This window comes from Platalea leucorodia (genome assembly GCF_965183815.1).
Source record: "Platalea leucorodia genome assembly, chromosome: 20".
In the NCBI taxonomy this organism is placed as follows: Eukaryota; Metazoa; Chordata; class Aves; order Pelecaniformes; family Threskiornithidae; genus Platalea; species Platalea leucorodia.
The window spans coordinates 3,840,190-3,866,520 of NC_138842.1; the positions used below are offsets into that span (position 1 = coordinate 3,840,190).

Below are 26,331 nucleotides of genomic sequence, written 5' to 3' on the forward strand. Positions count from 1 at the left end.
CAGAATTCATTATTCAAATGCCGGCTCCAGCCTTCTGCGACGGGGTGGGCACGGGCGCTGCCGGCCCCCCGCAGCCGCCGCCAGCAACAAATGGTTGCGGGGAAGGCGAGGACGACGGTGGGATCTGCTTGTCAAAGCCGCCCCGCTGCAGTTCCCCGCCGTTCCCACCCGGCACGCGTTTTGGCTCGGGTTCAGCCCCGGGGGGGAATGTGGGAGCCAGAGGGGCGCAGGGCTGGGGGGCTGCGGGGAGCCGGGCACCTGGGTCCTGCTGCTGGCTGGGGATGCGGTCAGCATCATCTGTGCCAGGTCCAGAAAACCTCCAAACACCAGCTCTGCCCATTGCCGAGCTCGCTTTGGATACACAACAGCACAAGAGAGGAGCCCCAAGGGCTCAGGAGTGACTCAAAGCACCAGGACAAGGTGTTACCGGACCAAATGGCACAAGGGAAACTGAAAAGCAAATCAATCTGAGCTTTTTCGTAGCCAAACCACCCATTTCAGCATTGTTTTCATTGAAAAAAACCAAACAAAAAAAAAGAAATTCCAGTTTTGCTTACTGTACAATGACTTTCTGCTTTCAAAACAGACATCATTTATTATTTTAAGATGTAATGTAATAAAACACTTTTGAAACTTCAGAAGTCAAACATCCAGAGATCCTAAAAATATGCCAGGTGGAAAACATTCCCCTACGGAGGGGAAGCACTTGCAAGGACGGCGGCGGGCTCGGGGCAGGCAGACGGGCAGGGCCGCGGGCATGGCTCCCTGCCGGTGCGGTGCTGGCGATGCCCAGGCCCGAGCTACCTGGGGACCTGGCACTGAAAAGCCCCACGGTGACACTCCAGGAATGATGATTTACAGCCCGGCTTGGCACGATTTCAGCACAGCACACAGGTCATCCCCGTGGGAATCGGGGTCCTCCTGACGCCGGGCGCTCAGGGGATGCAAGGCATCACTGGGAGCCTGAAAACCACGGCCCAGGAGCATCATTTCCATTTTGCTGATTGAGGCCACCCAATTCACCCCATAATTTTTGGCTCCATGTATTAATGCCATGGAAACCCCCCCACGCTCGTCAGACCAAAGGGCTCCACTCAGCGAGGGTTTGGAGCTCCTGCAGCCCCCCGGCACAGCTCCTTCTCCTCCCCTGGAGCCAGCAGCATCCACGCTCCCCCTTCTCCCCCAGCATCTTTCCCTTAAACACATACAATGCATTTATTGCCTTACGGACAAGCAAATGCACACCTCCTGGCCTTTGCCTATGCTGTTTGCACATTTGCTCTCTAAAAACATCCCTGAAATATTCACCGAAACAATCACTGCAAGCGTTTTAAACATTTTTGTGTTCAGATCCTGAGCGCGCACAAAGGAAAGGATGGTTCTGAGTAAGGCACCGCTGTGGAAGTTAGCTGTGAAATGCAATTCCCAGCTCCTCCATCAGGTCCCTGGGGCATTAAAGCAAAGCTCTCCCTCCCCTGCCCCAAAAGAGGTGCATCCCTGCTTTTTAGGGTGCAATCTGGATAAACCCATGAATCCTACACAGCACATCCCCTGGCTATAGCAGTGAGCGGCACAGAGTCCTGACTCAGGGCTGTGCGTGGCCGGCACAGGAGCAGAAATCCTCCTGCAAATGCACGGGCCTGCAAATATCTCGTTGCATGTGTATTTTTGTGCACGTGAGCAAATCGCGCTGCACCGGCGGCAGGACGGGGCCGTGGGTTTGTTTGCAGACACGAGCACTGCACCGGGCTGCAGCGGAAACTGCTCAGCAAAACTTTTGCAAGAAAGAGCAAAGCTTTGCAGGGCACAAGAACAAATCCTGGTGCACGCATCGTGCAAGGAAAAGCCAAGGATCTGCGGTCCCACCTGCCGCAGCGATCCCGCACCCCTGATGCACAGGGGGAAGACATGAAGCCGAGGAGCAGCAGCGTCTGCCGTGGCTGCCCGGCGTCCATCCAGCTGCACGCCTTGCTCTCCTCTGGTTTGTAATTCCCTTCTACAGAGCCGGGCCGTCCCTCTCCTCCCTCCACGGCTGTATGGATATTGGATTTATGACAACATCAAGATTTGCAGGGAAAGCATCTAATTTCCTTTCAAATTTTCAATTTTTGTGTCGGAAAAGTAAAAAGAGGTTGTTTCCTGGCTGCCTTCCAGGCCAGTGCCAGGGCAGTTTCCAATTTAAAAAGTCAATATTTTCTGGAGGAAAATTCAATCTTTTTTTTTTCTTTCCAAAAAAGATCAGGTTTTGTCAAAGTTTTCCATGAGGAGGGGGAGAGGGACACTCGCAGCAGGCAGCAAAGTGTTGCTAATCTTATGCACATACAAAATGGAAACACTGCTTCCTGGTGGGATTTCTGGTATTTTGTTTTTATAAAAATTTTAATCTCTGTGTCCCTCCTGCTACTGTTTGTATTTTTTGTGTGTCTATTTGAAAAGCAAACAATATTGCCTGCTCCCGCGGTGCTCCGGGTTTGGTTTTGCTTTACACTTATTTATTTTGCTCAGCAGTTTAAATTATTAGTCCCTGACCCTGCAAATATCTTCTTGCACATGGATCTTTGTGCACACAAGCAAGACGTGGCACGGGTTTGTTTGCAGGTGCAAGCAGAGCCCTCGACCCTGGTGTAGCCAAATGCATTTTAACCCAAAAGAAGTGGACCCTGCTGATACCCCCCCAGCACAAAGGCCAATTTCAGCTTCATATGCACCAGCCCCGAAGGTATCAGCTCCCCTCGAGTTTGGTGGACAGGCTGGAAATGGGATGGCAAAGGGTTGGGAACAGCTTCAGCACCTCTGGGTGAAGCCGGGGCTGTTTCTGTGTCCCGGGAACGCCAGGAAGGGAAGGACAGGGGATGCTGACACCAGAGAAAGAGAAGGAAAAATCCCCTCCGGCTCCATCCCCCCTTCACCCCACCAGCCATCGCTGGCTCAGGGACCGGGCACAGGGAAAATGGGGAAAAGAGCTGGTTTGTATCAAGCTGAAACACTAAAAAAAAAAAAGTCTCATTTTCTTTCCTGAAATGAAAACCTAAATAAAACAAGCCCTTCCAAGAGCACCAGAGCTAATGAACCCTGCTTTCCTCTAGATTTATGCCTGGTGGTCGAACGAGTCCGGTGCCTCAGGTGGTCGGGGAGCAGAGCCCAAGGGGGCAGCTTCCCCCGGGGGGTCACTGGTCACCGGCTGCACTTTTGGGATGCCCTGAGCCTGGTTAAACTGGGGTCGGTCCACAAGCAATACACAGCAGCAGGCTAAACCTGGGTTCAAAACACACAGCTCATATTCCCCTTCAGTCCCTTTTTCTTTCTCCTTTTTAACCTTCCCCGCAGAAGCAGACGGGCCTGGCTCTTTCTCACCCCCCAAAACCCAGCGTGACACCCCCCCTCCCGCAGCCCTGCTCCCCCAGGGGCAGCTCCAGAGAGGCTTCGAGCCCCTGCCTGCTGCGGGACAGGCAGCACACCTTGCTCCTACACTTTCCAACCAAACCACGCTCACCGGGACCCCTGCCCAGGAATCCAGCCCCCACCTTGCACCCCACAAATATCTCAGTATCAGCCAAGCCAGCCAAAAATGGGGAGAAACCCCCCCCTCCTGAGCAAAACGGCAAACCCAGCCCCATTGCCCGCCCCAGAGCAATGGGGTTTCACACTCAACGCACCCAAAACGGAAGGCAGGGCAGCCCGGGCTCAGAAGCATCACGCGCGTGTAGCCCTACTCCCTCCTTTACCTGCAGTTTGGGGGTACACAGGCAACGAGGGGATCCTCTCTCCCCCAGGACACAGCTCTGCTGCCTGCAGCCTCCATCCCAGGCTCCCTGCACAGCTGCCCCAAATCAAAGGACCCAGCTGTCCTGTGTTAGAGTAATTAGCCGCTTCAGGGCCAGAACAGGGGGAAAGGGAGCCCACCAAACCCAATCCTGCTTATGCCAAACTCAGACTTTTATTGCTCTGGGAATTTGGTATTACCTTGGTATTCCTGCAGCCCCCAGGCTGAGACGCACGGGGAGCTCCCCAAGGAGCTGGGCGATGCGTGGGCATGCTTGGGGACGTTTAGTGATGCTAAACACAAGCCTAACATTTGCAATGTATGGGGGGTGATTTTGGGGAATGTTTCTTGGTAACCCTAAATCCTAGCCAGCTCATTTTTGCCTGGGGCACACACAGGGGTATCGAGGCACAGGGTGCTTATTTCACTGGAGCCTCGCAGCCGCTCTTGGGCACCCCACAGCAGTTTGGGGGCTCATTTGCACAACATGGCTCCCGCTCAGAGGGAGAAAAACACCAAAATCCCCTTTACCGAAACAGCACAGTCCAGAGAAGGCTGCAACACACGGCAACAATTGCATTTACCTATTAAAAATAAAAAACCTTTCTATTGTAGCTAAGAAATTAAACCCCAAAAGAAAGAAAAACACTACTCACCCCCAGCCTCCTCTGCAGCCTCAGGCTCTCCCACTCTGCAGTGCAAAGGCTCCCTGGGAGCCCCCAGCAGCACCCACCTGGGTGCGGAGGGCTGAGCTGGGCAGGGCTGGGGGGAAGCACCCCAAACTCCCGGGCAGACCCTCTGCACCCCTTGCTAGCAAGTAAAAAACGTGTTGGGGGAAAAAAAGCATGGAAATACCACCCCCAAACCCGTTAGGGCTGCAAATGCAAAGAGCTTACCCTCGAGTTTATCGTGCTTTTGTTAGTGAGCGGCTCAGTCTTTCACAAAGTGATAAGGCTGGGGAGGGAGCACATGGGGCCTCCGTTTGTCCCTGCAACTGGGCTGCACCCCCTGCTAGCAAGAAAAAACTTGCATTACAGTTAAAAGCATGGGAGTATCACCCCAAAGGAACCCCAAAAACCATGTAAGGGGTTGAAAATGCGGAGTTTTCCTCTAATTTATCATGCATTAACTCCTGAGAGGCTCAGTTTATCACAAGCAAAGTGATAGGGCTGGGGAGAGGGTACGCAGGGCTTGCACTTATCCCTGCAACTGAGCTGCACCCCCTGCTAGCAAGAAAAAATTGCATTACAGTAAACAGCATGGGGGTGTCACCCCGAAGGGACCCCAAGAGCTGAAAATGCAAAGAGCTTATCCCTGAGTTTATCATCCGTTTATTAGTGAGAGGCTCAGTTTTTCACAAGAAAATAGGGTTGGGGAGGGGGGTTCACTTTTTCCTGCAGCAATTCCCTGCCCGGCAGCCGACAAGGGGTGCAGGCCCACCATCCTGCCCAGCCCTGGGGGTTTGGGGTGCTGGGCAGGGGGATCCCAAAGCCACAGGCTCAGCTATTGTAAAGATGCTGTAAAATTACACTGAGTACAGGGAAAGGAGGGGACCCCTGCAACCAAAAGCCCTGTGGGAGGGAGGGGGGCTGGGGAGCAAAATTCGCCCCCTCATCCCCCCTGCACGCAGTGGGTGCCGGGGCTGGGGGTCCGCACCCCACCTGGCTCAGGGCTGGCCCCGAGGGGTGCTGTGGGTCCTGGGGAGCACGTGCAGGACCCCCAGGCAGCCCCCTGCTTGAAAGCTCACCCAAAACCACACCGGCAGGGATTTTTTTTTTTTTTTTTTTTTTTTTGCCAGTTTGCAACGCAGCCTTTGTGTCTCTCAGAAAAACAAAAGCCCCGAAGAAATGCAATTAAAATATTATAATTATTGGTGGTGGAGTATTTGCTTTTATCGGCTCCTATTTAAAAAGATGCAAATAGAGGTGATTTTAGCATTCCAGTCAGCCTGGCTCCCTCCTACAGGGATGGAAATATTTGGTTTAGTCAACTTTGTTGTGTTGATTTTCTATTTTCCCTCTTATTTTTCCTTTTTTTTTTTTCATTAATACACTCCTTCCCTGACAGCACAGTCCCCTTCGTTTGCTGCTTCTTCTCCCCATGCTCACCCCAAGCAGAGCCCCGGGCTGATTTGGGGGGCGGCCCCAGGCGAACCCCCCCCCCTTACCTGAAGCAGGACCCCACTGGGGGGGTGCAGGGCTCAAACGGGGAGCAGAGAGCTGGGCTGGGGGAGCCTGGCCCTGGCCCTGGGGGGGGGTGTTTGCAGTCGAAGCAAGGCAAGGGCTGGGCTGGGGCAATTGTAAGCCGAGAGCACCCTCCTCTGGCCAAAGCACGGGAGAGCCCGGCACCCCACACCCCACGCGGGACCGGACACCCCGGTGCACGGTGCATTGTGCTGTGTCCAGCGCACGCTGCTGGGCTGGCACCCACCGGGCATCCTCCTGCTTCTTTGCTTTTAATCAGTGTTAAAGATGATGAAGCAGGTGACCGAGAGGCCACCGAGAGCCCACGTCCCCGCGTGTCACCCCAGGCTCCCCAGCGGTCCGATGTTTGCTGGCATGGAGTCACGGTGCCAGGCTGGTGATGCCCAGGCCCCCACGCCACGAAGCGCATCTCCCCCCTGCCAGGCAGCAGAGAGGTGGCTGTCGGCTGGGAGCCGTCCCTGGGGACAGGACAGGGGGCACGGGAGGGGGACAGGAGGGGTAAGCACCCCTCAGCCTGCGGTCCAGCCAAAAGCAGCAGCGATGCTGCTTTTAGCACCACGCCGGGGGTCCGGTTGCGCGTCGCCATGGCCAGATGTGATTAAACCGGGTTATTTTGGCTACGAGAGGGCGGGGAGCGATGGCACGCTGCTGTACAGCGTGGCTGGAGAGGGGACAGGTGCTCGGAGCTGGTGGATGGTGGAGTGGCTCATGGCTGTTATTGCCATGACTTTCAAAACTGAAATTATTGTGCTTTGTGGGGCTGTTGTGGTATGGGCTGCATAGGCTCAAAGGAGGGCAATGTATGTGCTGTCTTTCTCACTGGCTTGCTGTAAAGCCAACACTTCTCCTTTCCCTTTTACTTTCCCTTGCAGGGAGCATTCCTCCCCCTGCACCTCCTAACCCAGATGGGATGAGTCGCTCCCACCCCTGCGGGAGCGCAGACCCACGCTGCCCACCTCCCTTCCCCACCCGCACTACCAGAAGGGCCCTAGGAGATCCCAGACTGGGTATTCACAACCCCTCACCGGCACCACCCATGTAAATGAGGCAAATTTCTCCAAGATTCTGGTGGTTGGAGCTCAAGAAGAAGAAGAAAAAAATAAAAACCAGCATCAGCAAAAAGAAAGGTCTTTGTCCTTTATTTCACTCACAAAGCAGCTTCATCCCATGTCCAGCCACCCCCTCACAACACAGTACACAGCTACTGAGGCTAATTAACTCTCTAATTAAAGATTAGAGCACTGTTGTTGTTGTTTTTTCCCCACAGGGACAGTCTTAAATGCAAACTTGGTAAGTATTATACAAAGTTGTAGGGGCCACCGGGTTTGGAAAGGCCATTGCAAGGTACAGAGGATGGGCAGAGCTCAGCAGGACACACTGCTTCCGATTCCTCGCCCTTTGCGCTTATTTTGGGGAAGCAGAGGGCAAAAGGAAGGTAAAAGAATTGTGTGGATGGCAGGGGTCGATGGGGATACCCCCTGGCTGCATCATTCCCACCCTCTCGCTCTGGGTGCTGGTGCCGAGGCAGGACAGCTGGGTGAGGAGGAGATACCGCAAGGGGATGTGATTAGGAATAACTTGTGAAATCAGCCCTTTTTTCTTTTTTCCTCCTCCTCCTCTTCTCTCCAAGACCCAAAAAATTGTGAAAAGAAAAAGAGTGTTTCATGAAGTTTCAGACAGTCAGGGGAAGTGATGTGGATAAAACCCTGCAGAAAAGCAAGGAGGGGCATAAGGAGAAGTGCAGCCTGGCTGCTGGGGGTCCCGGCCCCCCCCATGCGCCCGTGAGCTCTCCCCAACCCCTTCCTCCTTGCTCTCGCTCCCCGCACAACCTCAGGGCAGTGCTGAGTAAGGCTCTTGTCTCGCGTTATTAAGTTTACCTTCGCCATAAACCCCACAAGATTATAAAAATGCAAAAAAGGCCATTTGCTCTTCACCTCTCGCGTCCTTTAGTTTGCACTTTCGATCAGATTCCAGAACAGCTGATTCATTTCCCTGTTTCTAACCCATTTTGCTGCTGGGCTCTCGTGCCAGAGTGGGAATCTCTGCAGGAACAGCCAGCCCTGACCCCCGAGGTGGGGGAGCCCACTCAAACCCCGCTTCTCTCCTAAAACTAGCCCCTATATTGGGGCAGAAATACTGGGTTGAGGCTGTTTTCCCAGCAGAAGCAGCCCAGCTCAAGCCCCTAACGGCCATCCTAAGCCTCAAAGCAACAGGCTGGTATAAATGAATCATACCAAGTCTTTCTTGTTTTTATTTCTCTAGTTTGCCCTTGTTGTGGAGAAATCTATATTTTAACCCTAATTGTCTCCCTGTGGTAATGATTAAGGCATGGCTAGGTGATTTGCATTACAAATGCCGTAGGGCTTTTGGTCCAGCCCTGATGAATCGCAGGCTCGGTGTCCAAAGCCCATTAACCTGCGCTTGTTTCTGCCATGGTTTGCGAATGCCTCGCTGGCGAAGAAAGCTTCTCGCTCCTCCAGTGGTCACCAGTTCACGTTCCCCATCAAAGCAGCATCAAAGAGGGGCAAGGCAGAGACTCTCAGTTTTATTTTTCCCTTGGGGCAAGGGAATCAGCCTGGAGCTGCTTCCCTATTTCCTCCTCTCGTTGATACAGCACAAAAGCCCCGTGTTGGGAAAGGTGGTGGCTCAGACCACCCTCACTTGGCTTTGGTCATAGTTTCAAGTGCTTTTGCAGGCTGGAATTAGCTGTAGTAATTCAGGAGCTGAATCTTGGGAAAGCAATACAGCTAAGCCGGGGCGAGGTGATGTGCTTTTCAGTCATCCCCCTGAGTCATCCCTCGCAGATCTGAGGGGATGCTCTGCCAGACACACACCCCGAGCCCTGTCTGGCTTACACGTTGCCTTCCCCGGCAGCTGTGAGCACATCCCTCCAGCCCTCTGCTGTCTGCAGCTACTGCATGCCGGGGCAAGCAGATCTGCTGCAGGCAACAGCCCCAAGGGTTTAATGCAACCTCTCCTAACACCTTAGGGATGGCTTTTGCTGTGCAAGTCTTCCCACCACCTCTACACTGAGCAGGAGGCTTGTTTTCTACACCAGACTTGAGCCAGAACTGTTCAGGCTTCCCTCAGCTCATCTCCCGCTGAAGCTGGACATCCCCAGGGTTTGTTTGCCCAGCACGGGGAGGTGGGGATGCCTTCCCCATCAGCTTCCTCCCTGGTCCCCCAAACCAGTGCCTGCATGCAGGTCTCAGCCCCCATGCACACAGCTGTAGTTAATACAGCCTCCACAGGAGGGGAAAACCCAGAATAGACTCTTTGTTTGGGAAATTTAGGTTATATTTGGAATTAAACACAATAGAACTAGATAATTACATAGCCAAAATACCTATATATAAAATATTTTATATGAAATCTGCATATTAAAAGAATTCCCATGAGAAATCACACAAAGCAGCAAAACTTTGAGAGTGGAAACAAGTTCGTAAATAATGAATATGTATTAGAAAAAATGAAATATATTCACTTAGAAAGTAGAGTAGTTGCTAGGCTGGTAAATATCAGTCTATAAAGAGCAAATTGCAGTGGAGCCTTAGTTTGTTTAGTCTTATGTGAGGTTTTTGTGAAGGCTCAGTCCAACCCACTCGGCAGCTCCATAAATGGAGTTTTCCATTATTGTTTTGCAGATTAAAAAACACAGGCTGCTAGTTGAGGAAGGACATTAACCTTCTTTTTTATTACTTTTTATGAAATGACATAACCGGTTTCATTATATTTTCAAACCTCAATGAAATGAGCAGTTTTACTGGGATTTACACATTCCGCTGCAGCATGTGAAACTTAGCAGTGTTGCTACAGGTTATGAGACCCTAGCACCAAAAAAAGAGTCAAAGCAAGTGTAGCTCATATCTTTATTCATATTTGTCAAAAAACACAAAAACAGACACATGAAAAGGTTGGAAAACCAGCACGCACATACAAGAAAACATGTCTTGAGTTGGAATAAATTAAAGATGGTGATGCAAATCCTGCTAGAAATCACCATTTGGAAAAGCAAAGAAAAAATTATGTCTCTTGACATTAAAAGCTGAAAACACATCCCCACCTCAAATTAATTTTGGATCCACTGCCTTCCCAACAGGCAGGGCTGTTTAAAGCCCGTACCCCTGAGTCACGCCGCATCCCCAGCAGCATTGCCCACTGCAGCCCCGGCGCTGCTCTCCCACAACCACCCACAGGACAGCGAAACCCAGCTTTCACCAAAAACACCCAGTCCCACCCCATTCCCAGGAAGAAATATCTCCAGCATACAACTCAAGCAAGCCTTAAGGTTTGCTAAGAACAAGAAGGAAAAACAAATACATCATATATTTTAAATTACATGAGTTTCTCCGCAGCACAGGACACGCCGCATCCCTCCTGCCTTCCCCAGCAGCCCCACCTGAGCCGAGCTCTGCCCAGCAAAGAAACGCTTCCCAAAAAGCTCTTTCCTTACCAGATATGAGCCGAAGCGTTGCAGACCTAGGCTGAAGCACCACAGCAGCAAGAAGCAGGTCCCCACACTCACAGCCATACCTGCAGGCACCCCCCTGAGCGCGCCTAATAAAGGCAAGGAGGAATTGCCCCCCATCTCCCCATCGAAGCTGATTAGTGTGACCCACTAACGAGCCTCTGCCGGCAGCTGGATTGGGCCTCTGCCTTTTGCTGCAATAGGAACAAATCCTGGTTGGGGAGAGGACAGTAAAAGAGCAGAGCCTCCCCCCAAAAGCTGGAAAGCTGGAGGAGAGCAGTGGGGTGCAGGATTTGGGGAGATTTGCCCCCCTCCATCAGCTCACCACACCTCCCATGCTGCAAAGTTTGCCCAAGCCCTAATCCCACTCTTTTTTACCCCAAAATTGCAAGCCTTTGGGGCCACAGAGAATAAAGAGACGTGGTCTGGGGCATCGCCGCAGCACTGGGCTTGCAGTTCAAGGGTTTCATAAGGGGACCGAGAAGCAGTATTTATTTCCGCAGGAGCGATCCCGGTGCAGCCTCTGGTCTCAGGTCCAAGCATTTGGATGGAGCTGCCAGCCCCACGGGGAGAGCGGTCGGAGCCTGGGCACATCCCGCCAGGCCGCCCCGGCTGCAGGGATGGCACCATGTCTGCCGGGGGCGATTTGGGGTTGCGAGCTGGTGCCCAAAGCTTTCCTGACTCCAGGGCTTTGAAACGGTCTGGCGCTTGGTTTAACCAAAGCAAAGAGGTCTGAGCATCCAGAGCCCTAAAAGAGGGGAGGGGGAAGAGGGCTTAATGGGACTGGCACATATTTACTGATTGCATTGGAAACAAAATATTACAGTTAGCATGAAAGCGAACTTCAGTCCTCTTCAGTTCCTCTTGCTGCCGGTAGCACCATGCAGAAGAAGTGACAGCTCTGCGTATGAGCAGACACGCGTACGCAGGCACATCTGGAAATTAAGCATCACTGGAGAAAGCCGGAGGCTGAGCCAAGCCTGTCTCGCGCAGCAGCGTTAGCAAACAGCCCGTCCTCGCTACCTCTGCGAAACGGGCGCTGCTGCATGGGCTTCGCGTGTTGCTGTTGGTGAACGTAAGGGCAGATCTGATATCCATAAATCAACATATTACTCATTTTCGAGCATTGCAGTCTGACAGCTGTTACATGAGCACATTGTTAGGAACTGTCAGGCAGTGATACATAGTGCCTTTTACAACATATGTTGACTTTTATCTAATGTTGTTCCATAATTAGCCCCAGGGAGCAGGAATCTGGGCAGCCGGCTGGCTGTGTGATCTCGGCTAACCTTTCCTGCCGGGGGGAGAAGGGCAGAGCCGGGAGGGCTGTGAGCCGGGGACGGTTCGACAGATGCAGGAGGAGGCAGGCGGAGTGTGGATGCGAGTGGTACCCACAGCCTGCCGCCCAGGGATGGAGCGGATCCTGATCCCTTCCCAGGTCCCTCAGCATTTTGGAGCCATCCTAAGAGGTACAATAAAGCCCCAAGGGACTTGGGAGATTCCCTCCTGGATGGAGCCCTGAATTTCAAGCTCAAAATGGGGTCATGGCCCTGGGGGTCTGGGCTGAGGAGGGGACCTGGGGGTACTTCTCCCATGCGTGAAGGGAGGGGAAAGGCGCAGGCAGGGGAGGATTTATTGATGGGGGTAGTAGATAAATGAAGGAGCAGATGGTGGAGTTAATGAGTGGAAAGGGTAGATGGATGGACAAAGAGACAACGGAGAAAATGCGGTAATGGATGGTTGCGCTTCTACCCGGATGAGGACAAACGTGCTGACGTCTCCTCACAGCCTGGCTCCTGTTTAGCAGCCAGCGATGCTCCCCATGGAGGAGCAGCTCTCACAGCAAGCTACTGGGAAAGTGGGGAGCGGGACCCCCTCCAGCCAAGCAGGAGAGGGCTCTGGTTCCTCTGCGGCAGCACAGCCGTGCCCGGCATCTCCCCTCGGTCCAAAGGCAGTGCGATGAGCCTGCCTGGGGCTGGCAAACCAGGGCAGACACCAGCTCCCCAAACTGGCTGCAGATCACTCTCCTGCGTCCTGCGGCTGTGATGCTCTCGTGCACATGAAGACCCAGCAGCCCGCTGTCACCATCCTGCTTACCCCCCTGCGGTCCAGGGCACCCTTCACGAGCATCCTTGGTGTCACCAAAAATTATTACCCCCTCTTTTTGAAATATTCCCAGGCTCCTGCTCCACCAAAACAAGCGTCAGAGTACCCAGAAGGTGTTGGTCTCTATAAAGCAGAGCTCAGCTTTGTGGTTTCATCCTGCAAGTGGAGAAACCCAAAGGGACCACTTGGCTGGGGGGGGCCACTGGTCCGACTGCAGCAGCCTCCCAGCCGCCTGGGCTGTTTTCCCTTCCTCACTGCAGCTGCCCGAGCTTGAAAAATGGGAGAGGAAAATAAATCAATAAGACATGAAGATAAATATACTTTTCAGCACTTGCATGTTGCAGCCGATTCCTCTGGACGTGCTGTGGTGGCTGCATAATTCATAAACTCACCAATAATATGCAAATGGTGCAGGTCCCGCCAGGCTAGCCCAGGCGGGCCCGGCTCCCTCCTCGCCGGCAGCTGCCACGCCAGGCGCAGGAGGTGGCAAACGCGGCTGTGCCGAAACGGTGAGCGGCACCGAGCCCGCCGTGTGCAGAGACATCGCTCGGGCAATGGGCCGGTTTGCAGGTTCGGCTCCAGTGGCTGCGGTCCGTGGCTTCCTGCTGAGCTGCGACGCACACCGTTTTGGGGGTCCCCTCACGCTGGACGAATGGAGGGTTCAGGGATGATCCAGCAAAAGGTCTTCACAGGTGCTGCATGCTCATGAAACCAGGGGGATTTGTGCCACCACATCAGGGACAAAACGACATCCCCCGTTAGACATCACACCCTGCCCAGGGAGCCCATCTCCTCCCCCCAGCTGCCACTGATGGGTTTGATCTGAGGATCTGGGTTTTTAAAAAGGAGGATTTGAGAGGCATTTCCTTCCCATCTTTCAGACAAACACAACAGTGAAGGAAAGCGCCAGGCTAAGACCTTGATGCAGCAGAAGGGCAAGAAAACCTACATGCTTTTATGAGAGATTAGGGCAAACTTAGCTGCATCTTAAGCTACTAAACGCTTATAAAAGCCTCGAAGAATAGACCGTGCACCTGGGGAAAACCTCCCAGGGCTTCGCTAAGAAAAGTCAATTTAAAGTTAGAGCGCAGCCTGCTTTGGTAGAGAGGCATGCTCTGCAAACAGCAAGCCTGGTCTGTCCAGAGAGGAGAGCCTGGGGGGAAAAAACGGGGTCTGGGTCCCCTACACAGGGTAGCACCGAGCTGTGGTCCAGCTCTGCCGGCCCGGGAGCAAATGCCATTCTTTGCTATGGCCCAGAGCGATGGGTGTTAATATAAAATGACACCAACTTCTCAGATGGAAAAGTACTTTATTAGTCATCTTAGCGTCATGAAGGACTTGTTTCAGGCAGCGTGTGAGATGCTGGGGACAGTACCCACCTCACTCAGCCCCAGGGCTGCTCCCAGCTGAGATTTTTTCCCCCTCCCAGGGGCTGCCGACAGCCTTCCCTTGCCCCTGCCTTCCCCGGTTTGTCGCTGCGCCCGTTCCTCCTTCATCCTGACAGCAGTGCTTACCAGGAGTGGCTGCTTTTCCCAGATAAATAGCTTAATTAGCTTTCTATTGACTCAGGCAAACACACTCCTCCGGCAGCGGCTGGGAGAGGAGAAGCAATAAAGCCCCAGGGAGCAGATCCTGCACCCCAGCAGCACAACGGGAAGGGCTGCAAGCTGCCAGACTGGGGGGTTAAAAAGGTCTTTGCCCCATCTTGCCCCATGGAATCGCAGGTTGGCCGAGAAGGGCAGAGCCAGCCCCAGGAGGGGTTTCTGGTCCCCATGTGAGCATCCATGTGAGCATCCATGCAAGCATCCCTCGAGCAAATTCCATCCTGTATTCCCTAGGAGAAACACGCAGAGGTGATACCGTGGCAGGGGACAAATCCAGGGTGGGGGAAATAAAAATAAAATAATGATAAAAAGAAATCAAGCGTCTGCTGGCCAGCGAGGCTGGAAATCAAAGCGCGAACACCAAATATGTCTGCAAGACACAGGGAAAATTTTTAATTTTTGAAATTGGCAAAAGATTTGAGATAGCTGGAGAACAATCAGCGCTTCCCTTCATGCCTGGAGGAACCGACAAACTTTGCATAAACAATTTTCCTTCCCTCTGATCTGGAAAGCAGCGGGAGAGGCCAGCGCTGGTCCCCAGCGCCCTGCCCGGCAGCTGACTTGGAGAAAGCCAAGCCCAGAAGGACCCCTTGAGAAATGACATGAATGGCCCAAGAGCAGCGGGAAGGGGGCGATGCAGTGGGAGAGGGTTCGGCAGCATCTGCCCTGAGCTCAGCTTCTGATTTCTGGTCCAGGGACCCTGGGCTGCTTCCTAATCAGCAGCCCTCAACCCGGCCACCCTGAACCCCATGGGCAAACGTATATCCCTGCCAGGTTAAATGCCATCCGCATGAAACAGGGTGGGGGGCGGAATTAAAAATAATAACCTCCCACGGGCAAGCCCCCGCAGACTGCACCGCCCCGAGATGTGCACCGGCTCCGGACAGCACCGGCATATTAATGCGATGGAGGATGCCATCCGCCTCGGCCAGGCACCAGCTTCAGCGCAGGAGAGAGATACCAGGAGCTCAATTTGTGTTTGCCGGAGCCAAGGAGAAAATCTAATTAAACATGGCGTCGGGGCTTGGAGGAGCTGGGGATGGGGCTGGAATATAAAGCACAGCAGCTTTCCACAGATCAGAGGGCAATATTAATAAACCCACGGAGGGGGACCGAAGGATCAGCTGGTAATATTGATAAATGTAAAGCAAAGACAAAGCAGCCGGGGACTATTGGATGGTAACGCTGATAAAAACGCAAGGGGACCGCCTTGACAGCAGGCTGCAGACAGCCCTGCCGTCCTGCTGGGGCGAGCACCGCAGCCGCCCGCCTGCTTCCTAGGCAGGGGATGGCATGGGACGTCCCAAGGAGCTGCACAGCTTGGCATGGGGTGAATTTTGGCCTGACAGGCTGCTACCCCCATTGCTGTGCCCCCAAACCTGCAGCCCCAGAGCAGCAGCGGCTGCCCTGCACGTCCCAGAGCCAGGTCACAGCGGAGAGGAGCCATGGAGGCACGGGGCAAGGGCAGCATCTGGCCTCTCCTGGGCAAGGAGCCAGGGATGCACAGGGGAGGGGGAGCAGGGACAGCAACGGCCAGGGGCTGTGTAGGAGAGCAAAGCGGGGCAGGCTGGGGGCACACAGCACCGGAGATGCTCACTGCTTGTTCATCAGCTGCAGGGATACAGGGCTGGAGCTGAAGGTGGAGTGGAGGGCAGGAGCTGTACGGGGGGGACAGCACAGCCTCCGCAGCTCTTTGCCTGCCCCAGTTACCTGCAGCCTTTCACCTGATCTCGAGCATGAAAGATGAAAGTTTGTTTTGGTGAAGGAGAGCCTCCTGCATCCTGGTGGGGCTGGAGTGAGATGGAAGAGGGAAAGGGGCTGTGGCTCTTGCAGCAGGAATGGCGATCCTAGCTGACGTCTTGCGCAACCTCTCTTGGAGCAAGGGAGCTGGCAGCAAAGGCACAGCTAGCACCTGATGCAGAAATCCAGCACAAAGCTGCCTCTCCAGGCTGCAAGGGACCTCCCTCGCCTGCTACCCAGCCTTGCCCCGTGCTGTCCTGGGCGCCACGCAACTCCCATTTCCCAGCGAGGAGAAGCAAGGCACAAGGAGACAGCCCCAGCCCCTGATGCAGACCACCAAGCCCCAGCTGCCCAGCGAGCTCGGACAAGGAAAGCTGCGGGGGAGCAGGGCAGGATCCCTCGGAGCTGCCTGGGGGCTTGGCTCAGAGCCACCCCCTCCCAAATGCAGCACGGCTCCCCAGCACCCAGCCCCTGCCTGTTTGCACAGCTCCCAGGGAATAATTGGCCGCAAGTGACCTTGAGCATCCCTGAAGCCCCTCCTGCAGGGACCAAGCTCCCATGGCCGTGCACCCACCGCTCCCTCCCCTGCTGCGCTGCTTCGAGCTACCCCCCCCCAGCCCCCCGCCAGCAGCACACCCGAGCCAGGGGATCAGAAAGAGCCACTGAGCACATTTTAAATAAAAGATCGCATCTTTCAGAGCTATTGGAGTGATGATTTAAACATGAAGTCAAAGCCAGTAATGGTGTTGTCAGAGCCGTAGCGGTAACTCCAATCAATAATTCACTGATAGGCAGTAACTGCCTCCAGCCAGAGCGACCGGGGGTGGGCACGGTGCTTCCCCCCGGGGTGGGAGGTACATCTCCTCGCTTTGCTGCCACCTCCTTTCTCCCTGCCAGCATCACCCACCCTGGCAGCAGAGGTTTGGCCCCCACCAGGGCTGGGAAAGAGGCAGGGGCCAGACCCAGAGCCCCACAGGAGGAGGATACTGCCTGGCTCGGGGGAATGGGAGGTGAAACAAATTTGTTACCTGGGGATGTTCAAAATGCTGGAAACACCTTGGCTTGTTGGTGATTGCAGCCCAAGTCTTCCTCTCAGCTCCTGCACCCTTGGAGGGAGCCCAAACCACCTGCGTGACCCCCGTCCCAGCCCCACCCACAGCTGAGCCACCCAGCTACACCGGGGATATTGGGGTACCAGGGGTTCACGGCTGCCGTGCACTCCAGCACTCTTCTCCCCCACCCCAGTGAGCATCCCTCATCCCCACGACACCCTGCGACCCACACACCCCTTTACGAGCTCCTGCAGCATCATTTAGCTACACAAATGCCTCCGTCACAGCCCAACAACCTCCTATTTGCCCACTCATTTCCCTCCAATGCAGCACGAATCAGTTCCCCCTGTAACACAGGATCCAGCTGGGGGAGCTGGCCCCCCACCTCACCCCTCCTCCTTCCCGCAGGGCTTCATCAAACCTGGAGCAAAGCTGGGTTGGAGCACCTTAAGGACTCTGGAGCAGGCTGGCGAGGGATGTGCAACTGACCTTCCTCTGCATCCCTGCTCACGGAGGGGCTTTAACTGGGAAGCCCCAGAGCTGGTACCCAAAGATGCCACACCGCCCTGAGCTGCATCCTCAACATGCCAAGGGGTGCGAGGGCAGCGCACCTTCCCGCAGAGCAGCCAGCCCCTAAAAGTCATCATCGCAGGGAGGCTGGGGGGGACCCAACGGGGATCCCGGCACCAGGGGTGGCTCAAGGGAAAGGGGGCAGACAGACAGACGGACAGAAGCAGCCCCTCCATCCCGACCCCAAGGGGGGATATCCAAGGGCAGAGATGCTGGAGGTGGTCAAGGAGGCCTCTTCTCCCTGCCTCCTCGCCACCTTGCCTCCACCAGCGCCAGGAGCTGCCGAGCCGGCACCGCCACCTCGTGGCACGGCCACCGGCAAGGCCAGGGACGGTGCGGCACTGCACAGTCCTGGACAAGGCACACGCTCGGATGGTGTACACAGACTTTATTAGCAGGGATGCTGCCTCCGGATGAATCAGCGCTGAAAAGGTGGCAAAAAACTTCAAAGGCAGCGGGTGAAGGGGAGCAGAGAGTGGGTCAGCCTGGATAAAAGAGGAGCATGAGAAAGGGAAGCTGCGGCAGCGGATGATGTGGGATCCCTGGCCTCAAAGGAGACAGCGAGGGACCTGGCTTGCTGCCCAGCCTTGCCCTGTCGGATGGGGTTGGGGTTCTCTTACCTCCTAGTCCTCTCTCGACAGCAGAACTTGGGCATCGGTGTCCAGCTCGGTGTCTGTCTCAGCTTGGAGCATCAGTTGGGACATGCTGCAGCAAGCCAAGGTTAGGGGGGGTGCACGGGAACCCCTGCCCTGGATCCCTGCCAGGATCAACCAACCCTTTCTCCTTGCAGGGGATGGGGGTTTGAAGCTTGCGGGCTTTAATTCCCAGGAGCAGGGTGAGCGGGAGCCTGGGCTTCAACTTGCCAAGGGCCAGCAAGCCGGAGCACGCAGGGTGTCTGGGTGAGGGGAGCCCTGGGAACGTGGCAGCCCCCCAAAGGCTGTGCCGGCGGGGAACTCACCGTTTTTCCATTTGCTCCAGCTCTTCCTGTGCCGCCTCGTCCCCTGACACGCTCAGCACGCAGCAGACGCGGGTTTGGCTGCAAGAACCGTGCCGGCCCCCTCAGGCACTGCAGCCGCCACCGCCAAGCCCCCCAGCCCGGTGTGGTGGCACGTCCCACCCCATCCCCAGCCGGTCCTGGTGGGCACCATGGGGCTTTACCTCCGCCTCAAGAGCTGGATCGTGGTCCTGTTCTCCAGGAAGGAGTGGCTGAGTGACCGTCCCAGTGGGCGCGCGACAGGATCCACATCATCCTGCCAAAAGCAGAGGGGGACGAGGTGTTTAGGGCCTCGGCACGAGGAACCACAGGGTGGACAGACCTTGTTCATGGCACGGACACAGGGTGGCTGAAGCTGGGTGCTTCTGAGGGTGTGAATGGAAAGGTTTCTCATCCGAGAGTGTGTTTAATCCCAAAGGAGCCCCAGGACCCCTCCATCCCAAGCACCTCCCAGCTGCACCTTGCCGAGCTCCCAGACACTGCCGTGGGGCATGGCTGTGCTCAGCCCACGGATCCCAACCTGTGGGTCCGGCCCGCTCGCCGCCAGGCACGCCGGAGGAGCCGATGTGGACTCTGCCCGCTGTGCCGCCGCGCCAGCCAGCGTCCACCTGAAGAACCTGGAGGTCTTGTCTTTGATCTGCAAAGGCAGCAAAGCCTCCCAGTGGGAGGACCACGCGTTGCATCCCAACCCTGCCTTGGCATGAAATCCCGGGGAAACCTCCTTGGATTTAAATCCCGGGCTCCCCTCGTTTGGGATCGGCATTCGCACGCCTCAGCCTCACCTCATGCAGCCACTGCTCCACCAGCGAGACCGTTCCCATCTCCACCGCAGGGATACCCTGGAAGAGAGGCAGCCACTGACACCCTACCCTGGCCAGTGCCCTGGGGGGGGAAACCTGCTGCAAAGCCCCCAGCTCTGCCAGCAAAGCCCCTTCCTCGCCCCACTGCTTACTGGGGTGCTGGCAGAGGGGAAGGGAGGGCCGATGCCTTTCCGTGCCATGATATATGCCAGCCACGTGGAAATGATCATCCCGGGTGCCCGTCGGTGGCACCGCCAGTGCCCCACGCCCAGCACATTATTGGGTCAGAGCCGGAATGGGCACCGTGGCACCCGTGTCCCAGCACGGGGTTCCCAGAGCAATGGGGACAAGGGAGCTACAGGGAGCAAATCCCGATTCAGGGTGCCCACGGGAGCCAAGACCAAGCTTTTTTGTAAACCCTCCTGCGAGCGTGGCTGAACGAGACAGCAGAGAGCAAGAAGTATTGCTGCAGGCTGGAGAGACCCTGCAAGAAGCCCCACGTGGCTGCATAGCTTACGAAGATCCGACAGGAGGACAGAGCTTGGGGTACCCCAATGTAAGGGTGTTCCCCCCTACACCCCATGGCATGCCCAGGGCAAAGAAAAGCCCAGCACCCTCCCACATCCCAAGGGAGAAGCATCCTCTCCGCAAACATCCCCAGGGCAGTCAACCTCCTCCCCAGAGCCCCCCAACCCAAATCGATGACACCCACAAGTCTTTTATTCATTTTTTTTTTTAGCAAATGTTTATTTATATCAAAATACAAAACATTTCTGAAGCAGGGTAATGTTACATGAGGAGCAAGTTAATCAATTCCAAAACCCATCATTCTCCTACAGCATGGCTAGTTGTACATAACATCGCAACACTGCCAGAATTTCTTATAGTGGGTACATTAAAATTAAAAAAAACAACCAAAAAGTCAATCTATGAACATGCAATGTTACCGGCGATAAATTGTTAAGTACTCAGCAGGCCTTAAAATCCCAACAGGCAGAGACCAAGGGACCAGCTACTCCCAGTAAGGCAGGGCTTCAAACTCTCATTTCTTCCAATTTTTGTTGGCTTATTAGCATTTAACTCATTAACTGACAACAGTCCAAGAGCCAAAAGGACCCAACTTTCTTGGCAGAGTGGGATTATTGCTTAGAGCTATCAAAGCAAACCCAGCTCCCGGCTGTCCCCAGGGAGGATGGGGAAGGGCAGGGACAGGGCTCGCAGGGCGAGAGCCAGGAGAGGTCTGCCTTGGCCAAGCGCTGCGTAGGTTGGGCTGAGCTGGAAGATGTAAAACCCCCCCGGCTGAGGAGGCTCAGTGGGTTGTTATCCCCTTAGAGACAAGCTCTGAGTTTGCCCGGCCGCTGCCTGCAGTGGTGAGGCCGGGAGGGCAGCCGGGAGGAGCGGGCAGCGCTCCCAGCGAGGTCTTGGTTACCTGCCAAGGGCAGGCTAGCACCCAGTCGGAAAGAGAGTTTGGGGTGAGGGACCCCCACTTGTGCCCCTCATCGCACACCTGGGGAGCGATGCCGAAATTTGGCTTCCCCTCCCCGCAGTCCCAGACCAGCTCCGGGCAGGAGCCCGGCCGTTCCCGGCGATGCCGATGCCGAGCATGCTGTCACCGGTCCCTCCTGCTGGCATTTTACCGGCCTTCGGAGCACGGAGGCCGAGAGCAACAATACAGATACAGAGAGATTATATAGAGCGCGGAATAAGTTTCGTATAAGGCTTTGGTACAGCACCATCATGTCAGATTTATTTGTAAATCGTTTACAGAAAAAAAAAGCTTACTGAAAAAATAGTGGTTTGTTTCTCTTTTTTTATTTTTTTTTTATTTTTTTATTTTCTTCTTTTGAGGAACATACCTGAAGTTCGAAAATTAACCCTCTAGTTGCCGTCTGGGCTCCCATCAAATGCTATTTTTGCTGTGTGCAATTTAAAAACCGAAGCGACTCGAACCCAACTCCCGCTAACCTGTTACACAGCCCGCCCGGCTCGCGGCAGCCGCCCACGCTGCCCAGCCAGGCAGCGGCCAACGGCTTGCAGTGCACAAGTCAGTAAAATCAACACCACAGAGATTCGGCAGCTGATCGCTACTCACTTTTTAGTAAAAATTAAAATAAAAAAAAAAAAAAAAACAAACAACAAAAAGGAAGAAAAAAAGTCACGATGACAAACATTATGGAACCAGCGGTACTAAAGTTTCCTTTATTGTTATTGTTATTAAAAAAGTCAGTTCCACTGGTTACCATTGAAACAGCACCAAAGAGCACCCTAATGTGTGTTATACATCGTAATACTCAACATTCAAGAAATGGAAACGAGGTTGAATGGTCTAGTCTTTATATCCATAGGCAAGAAATTCTTCTTAAAAGGAGGAAAAAGTTGTCCCATGCAACCAGAGACCTACTGGGTCCAGAAGAAAATCCTGCCTTAAGGGAAAACACTACGGAGTTAGGAGGGAAGTAAATCAAGAGCTACCTATGGACGTCTGTGAGAGTTCAGAGACTCGACAAACTTATCAAAGGGGATTAAAAAGTCTGGGCTCCCCAGGAGAGCCAGGGATGCTCCCCCTGGGGATCCAGGGATGCTCGCTCCCCTTGGGGATCCAGGGATGCTCCCCCAGGAGCTGGCGCGCAGGTGCGATCTCCGTATGCCCAAAGGATGGCTCGAGAAACCTACGGCAATGTAGGTGTTTCCAGGAGGATTTCTACAGGGCTTTCCCACGAGGGAAACGCAAAGGGACTGGAGCCTGCACAGCTGTACGGAAGGTCCTGCATCCCCTCAGGGCCACGGGAGCATCCCTTGCCTGCTCTCTGCCGGCCCCGCAGAGAAAAAAAAAAGAGAAGTTTGGCCTTAAAGTGCATGTGGGAGGGCAGGGAGCAGGTGCCAGCATCTCCCACAGAGCCAAAACCTCCCCGAGCAGAGACGGGCGCTTTCCCATGCAGCTCTTCCCACCGATCCCAACAGCCGAGCGGGAAGAGCCTGGGGGAGCAGGAAGCAAATACCCCCCAAAAAGCAGGCTCCCGCCAGATGCGCGTGGCTGCGGCGATGGAGGAAGCGGGGTTGTGTGTACAAAAGAAAAATTAAATCAAATAAAACCAAGGGAAGCAGGACGATGCTGTCGGCACGGCCATCCCTTCGTCCCACGGCACTCGGGGAGGAGCGGCATTTTATGTGTCTGTTTGGCATCCAGAGGGTTAACGGTACTGTGGAAAGTGTGCTTTGTAAACTTTTTTTTTTTTTCCTGTTTTTTTTCTGTAAGTGATTCCAGGGGAGATGGGGAAAGGAGAAAGCTGCCCGCCCCCCAGCCCACCCCCAGCAATACCCCAAAGCCCCGCCGGCTGGTGTGGGGGGCAACGCAGCCCCCCAGCCCAGACACCAACCGGTGAGAAATCTCATCCCTTCTCTTTCTCCTCATATTTTTTTTTTTTAAACATATAAAATACTCACTTATGTATTTACCGCTAATAAATGCAAGTTAGTCCCATCAAACATGCTTTGCTTGATATCAAGAATTGGTGCTGAACAAATCTTGGCTTGATATTAGAAACATCCCCCCAGCCCCCCCACCCCGCAACGAAGAAGACAGAAATATCATGGAAAATACAGGTGATACCTACGGAGGACACTGTGCCGCTGCGAGGGGGACAGCTCCCGGGCATTACATTCATGCCTCAGCCCATCGGGGACGCGGCGCAACAACGGCGAGGGACCTCTGCCCGGCCCCAGAGGGATGGGAGCACCTGGGGTCTGTGCCACCGTCCCCTGCCTCGCTGCAGGGACATCTGAGCCCAAAAAACAGCATCCAGGTCCCCCACGGGGCCAAGGGCTGTGGGACCCAGCCCGAGGGGAGCAGCAGCCTCCCCTAGCACACCACTGCCCAAAGGCAATCCCCAAATCCTGCCCCAAGGAAGGCAGAGGGATGGATTGCCACTCCCAGGCATCACTCAGCCCCAAAACTGGCTCTTCTCCCCCTCGCCGCCTGCATGTATGCGGGGAAAGGGGGCAGGGGGGCACGGCGGGTCCGTATTGCTTTGCAGGAAAAGCCCCGAGCATCCCCGGCACCTTCCCCACCGCGCCTGCTGCCCACCGAGCCGGGGCTCGATGCCGTTTCACCCACTGGGGCAGGGAGAGCCCCGAATCCCACCCCGACACCCAGCCGGGGACCGGCAGCCTCCACGACACCAGTAAAACCCTGATGGTCGGAGATCTTTTGTTTGTTGTAGAGGTATCGATGTGCCTATGGAGAGGGTGCCCTGCTCCGACTGGGTGCGGGGGCCCAGGGGGACCCCACCACGGCCACCGAGGCGGCTCTGCAGGGCTCCATAAATCGTATGAGGGTTTCACAAACCCTAAGGATTTATGAAGGCGGTGAGGACGGGTGGCCGACAGCACCCGGCGAGGTAGCGGCGTGGGGAGCTTGTCCCCGCAGTGTCCCCCCATCCTGTGCCACTACCACCAGGTTGCAACCAGCCTCATCCTTCCTGCTGAAAATAGCACCCTTGGAGCTGAAATTCCTCTCGTTTCTCTAAAACGACCCAAGAAGACACAGCCCTCGGTGGAAAGACCACCGCCTTGCTGCGGCACCGGGCAAGCTTGCAGCAAACGGGGTGCCCGGGCTTCCCCCATCCCTGGGCTTTTTCCCTTTTCAATTCTTTTTCCCTATTGAAACAGCAACGCGACAGCAAACAGTGGCGACGCCGAGCCGGAGCCAGCGGATCCCCCTCGGAGCCCCGCCAGCCCCCCAGCCTTGCCCAGCCCTCCTCTCTCCCTCGCCACCATATTGCTCAAACAGCACTAGGCATGGATACAAAAATAAAACAGCTATGTGACTTAGATATATAGAATTTTTTTATATATATATTTGTATATATATTTTTGTCTATTTATAGGTGGATGGAGAAGCAGCGAAGCCAAAGCGCAATATAATGTAAAAATACTCGCTCTGCTCCCGCTGTTCAGACTCTCCCCACCTCTGACAGCCTCTCTCATGCTGCACAGAAGTTTCTGACACCTATTACTAAGGAATTATTTTAAATATTTCTTCTTCCCCCCCTTCTAAAATAGAAAGTAAATATATATTTGTTTAATTTTATATACAATGCAGTTTCGATACACCAATATCATTTCTTTAGATAGAGATACTGGGGCTCATTTCTCAAGTCTTTTTTTTTTTTTTTAATATAAGTGCTGGGGGGGAGTGGGTGGAAATCAGAGGAGCTTTCAGACCACAGGACTGCCTTGTCCCGAGAAGATGGGCACCCCCCTTTGCAGCCCTCTTGGTCCCCTGTAAGCTCAGGAGAACAAGAATAAAAGCCCCCCTGAGAGAGAAATTGTCATTTTGATGGTAAAGCAAAAATCTCCTCCCCGGGGGATGCCAGCCCCTCCATACCATGTGTCCTGCCCCACTGCAACCAGTATAAAAATCCTTAGCTACCACTATAGCGCATGCTTTCGACATCCAAACCCCCTCAGCCTGGACCAGCCCGTCCGCCCCCCGTTTCTCTTGCCCACCCCCTCCCTAGACACGGTCCTTCGTCCATCCATGCACGTATCAAAAGACAGCCAGAGCCCCGGGGATTGGGGATGCTCGTCGGCACATGTCCTGAGGTCGCCCAGCATCGCTGGGCAAGACGCCTACTGCCACACAAATGACGAGGAACAGACAGCTTAGACGGCACAAACCTGCCAGGCCAAAACACACATAAATAGGGAAAAACGGGGAAACACGGCACCCGGGGAGGGGAACAGGCTCCCACCTCCAGCCCCTTCCCAGAAACCAGCAGCTCCGCACTGGTCCTCACCACACCGGGATGTACAGACTGATGGAAATTAAGTTCAACGCTAAGTTTTTTCTTTCGCTGGCACAGGCAATGCCAAGTCAGAGATGCCATCGCTGCTTCCTCAGCCTCCGGTACTTGGCTCATGTGCTTCCCCACCAGATTTCAGCAGTCACCCCTAATAGGAACAAATTGCACTTCCCAGCCTCTCCTCCTCTGCAAACACAGGCAGAGAGGAGTAAAGATATTCAGCAAAAGAAAAAAAAAACAACAACAAGACTAAGCTGAAGGGGCGAAATGGGAGTAAACATCCTGTTTTCTTTTAGGGTTACCTCGTGCCCAGGCAGCACGGGGATGGGCTCCCGGAGGGCACCCAGCCTGAATTCGGCCACCCCCATGTCAGAAGCCATCGGACACTTTGCCGGTACAGGCTCCAGCATCATGGGTGAACAAATCCCCTCCCTAAAAGTCCTGCTAATGAGGTTCAAAAAAAAAAAAGAAAAAAAAAAGACACTCTGAAGAACATCTTGTCCTGCCGAGGAGCCACTGCTGGGACCGCTGGCACAGCCGGCACCGTGTTCCTCAGCCCAAGGGACAAATTTAGCCGTATCCCTCTCATCCCTTCTGACTCATGCTTTTCTGGGAAGAACAGATGCGAAGCAAAATGCTTTCACATGAGTAACCGGAGAGCAGCATCTAGAGGGACTTCAGAGAAGGGTTTCTGCGCGGTGATGCTTTTTCTTTAAACGATTGCACCAGAGATGAGGCAATGTGACGCCTCTTTCCCATGTCATGCCCCACGTGCGTCGGGACACGCAGAGGAGAGGACCTGTCACTCCTGCTTCTCAGTATCACGGCCCAGCGGTGAGTCACATACAATGAACAAAGCAAAAAAAAAAAAGAAAACCAAGAACAAAAAAGGGGGGGGGAATAACAAAAAAAAAAGTGATCTGGTTGTGTGCAGCAGGGATGCAGTGCAGGTCACGCCTGCCGTGGGGCAGCTGTGCCTCTCCATTCCCAAATCCCCCCCAGGCTCCAGCTGCTCCCAGCCCCTGCCCGGCTTTGCCCATCCCAATCCCCCCCTCCACTGCGGCTCTAAACATACCCCCGACATGCAAATCTACTGGACTTCTGCATACCTATCTATCTTTGTCCTACGCTTCTCTATGTATTTATATCTCATATATACATTGTGTTTTACTCCGGTTCCTTGAAAAGATTTCCTTCCACAAAAAGCATCGACTCTGCTAGCCCGG

The 26,331-nt window shown here is 54.4% G+C and overlaps 1 protein-coding gene across 1 annotated transcript; it reads right to left on the bottom strand.

Annotated features, from left to right (window-relative positions):
- Positions 1-18,130: 18,130 nt before the first annotated feature.
- SPATA19 (spermatogenesis associated 19) lies at positions 18,131-19,531 on the bottom strand (the record flags this gene model as incomplete). Its single annotated transcript, XM_082330527.1, has 5 exons — positions 18,131-18,212; positions 18,466-18,543; positions 18,666-18,757; positions 19,284-19,340; positions 19,454-19,531. The coding sequence occupies 5 exons, from the start codon at positions 19,529-19,531 to the stop codon at positions 18,131-18,133; spliced, it is 387 nt and encodes a 128-aa protein (XP_082186653.1).
- Between the last annotated feature and the right edge of the window lie 6,800 nt (positions 19,532-26,331).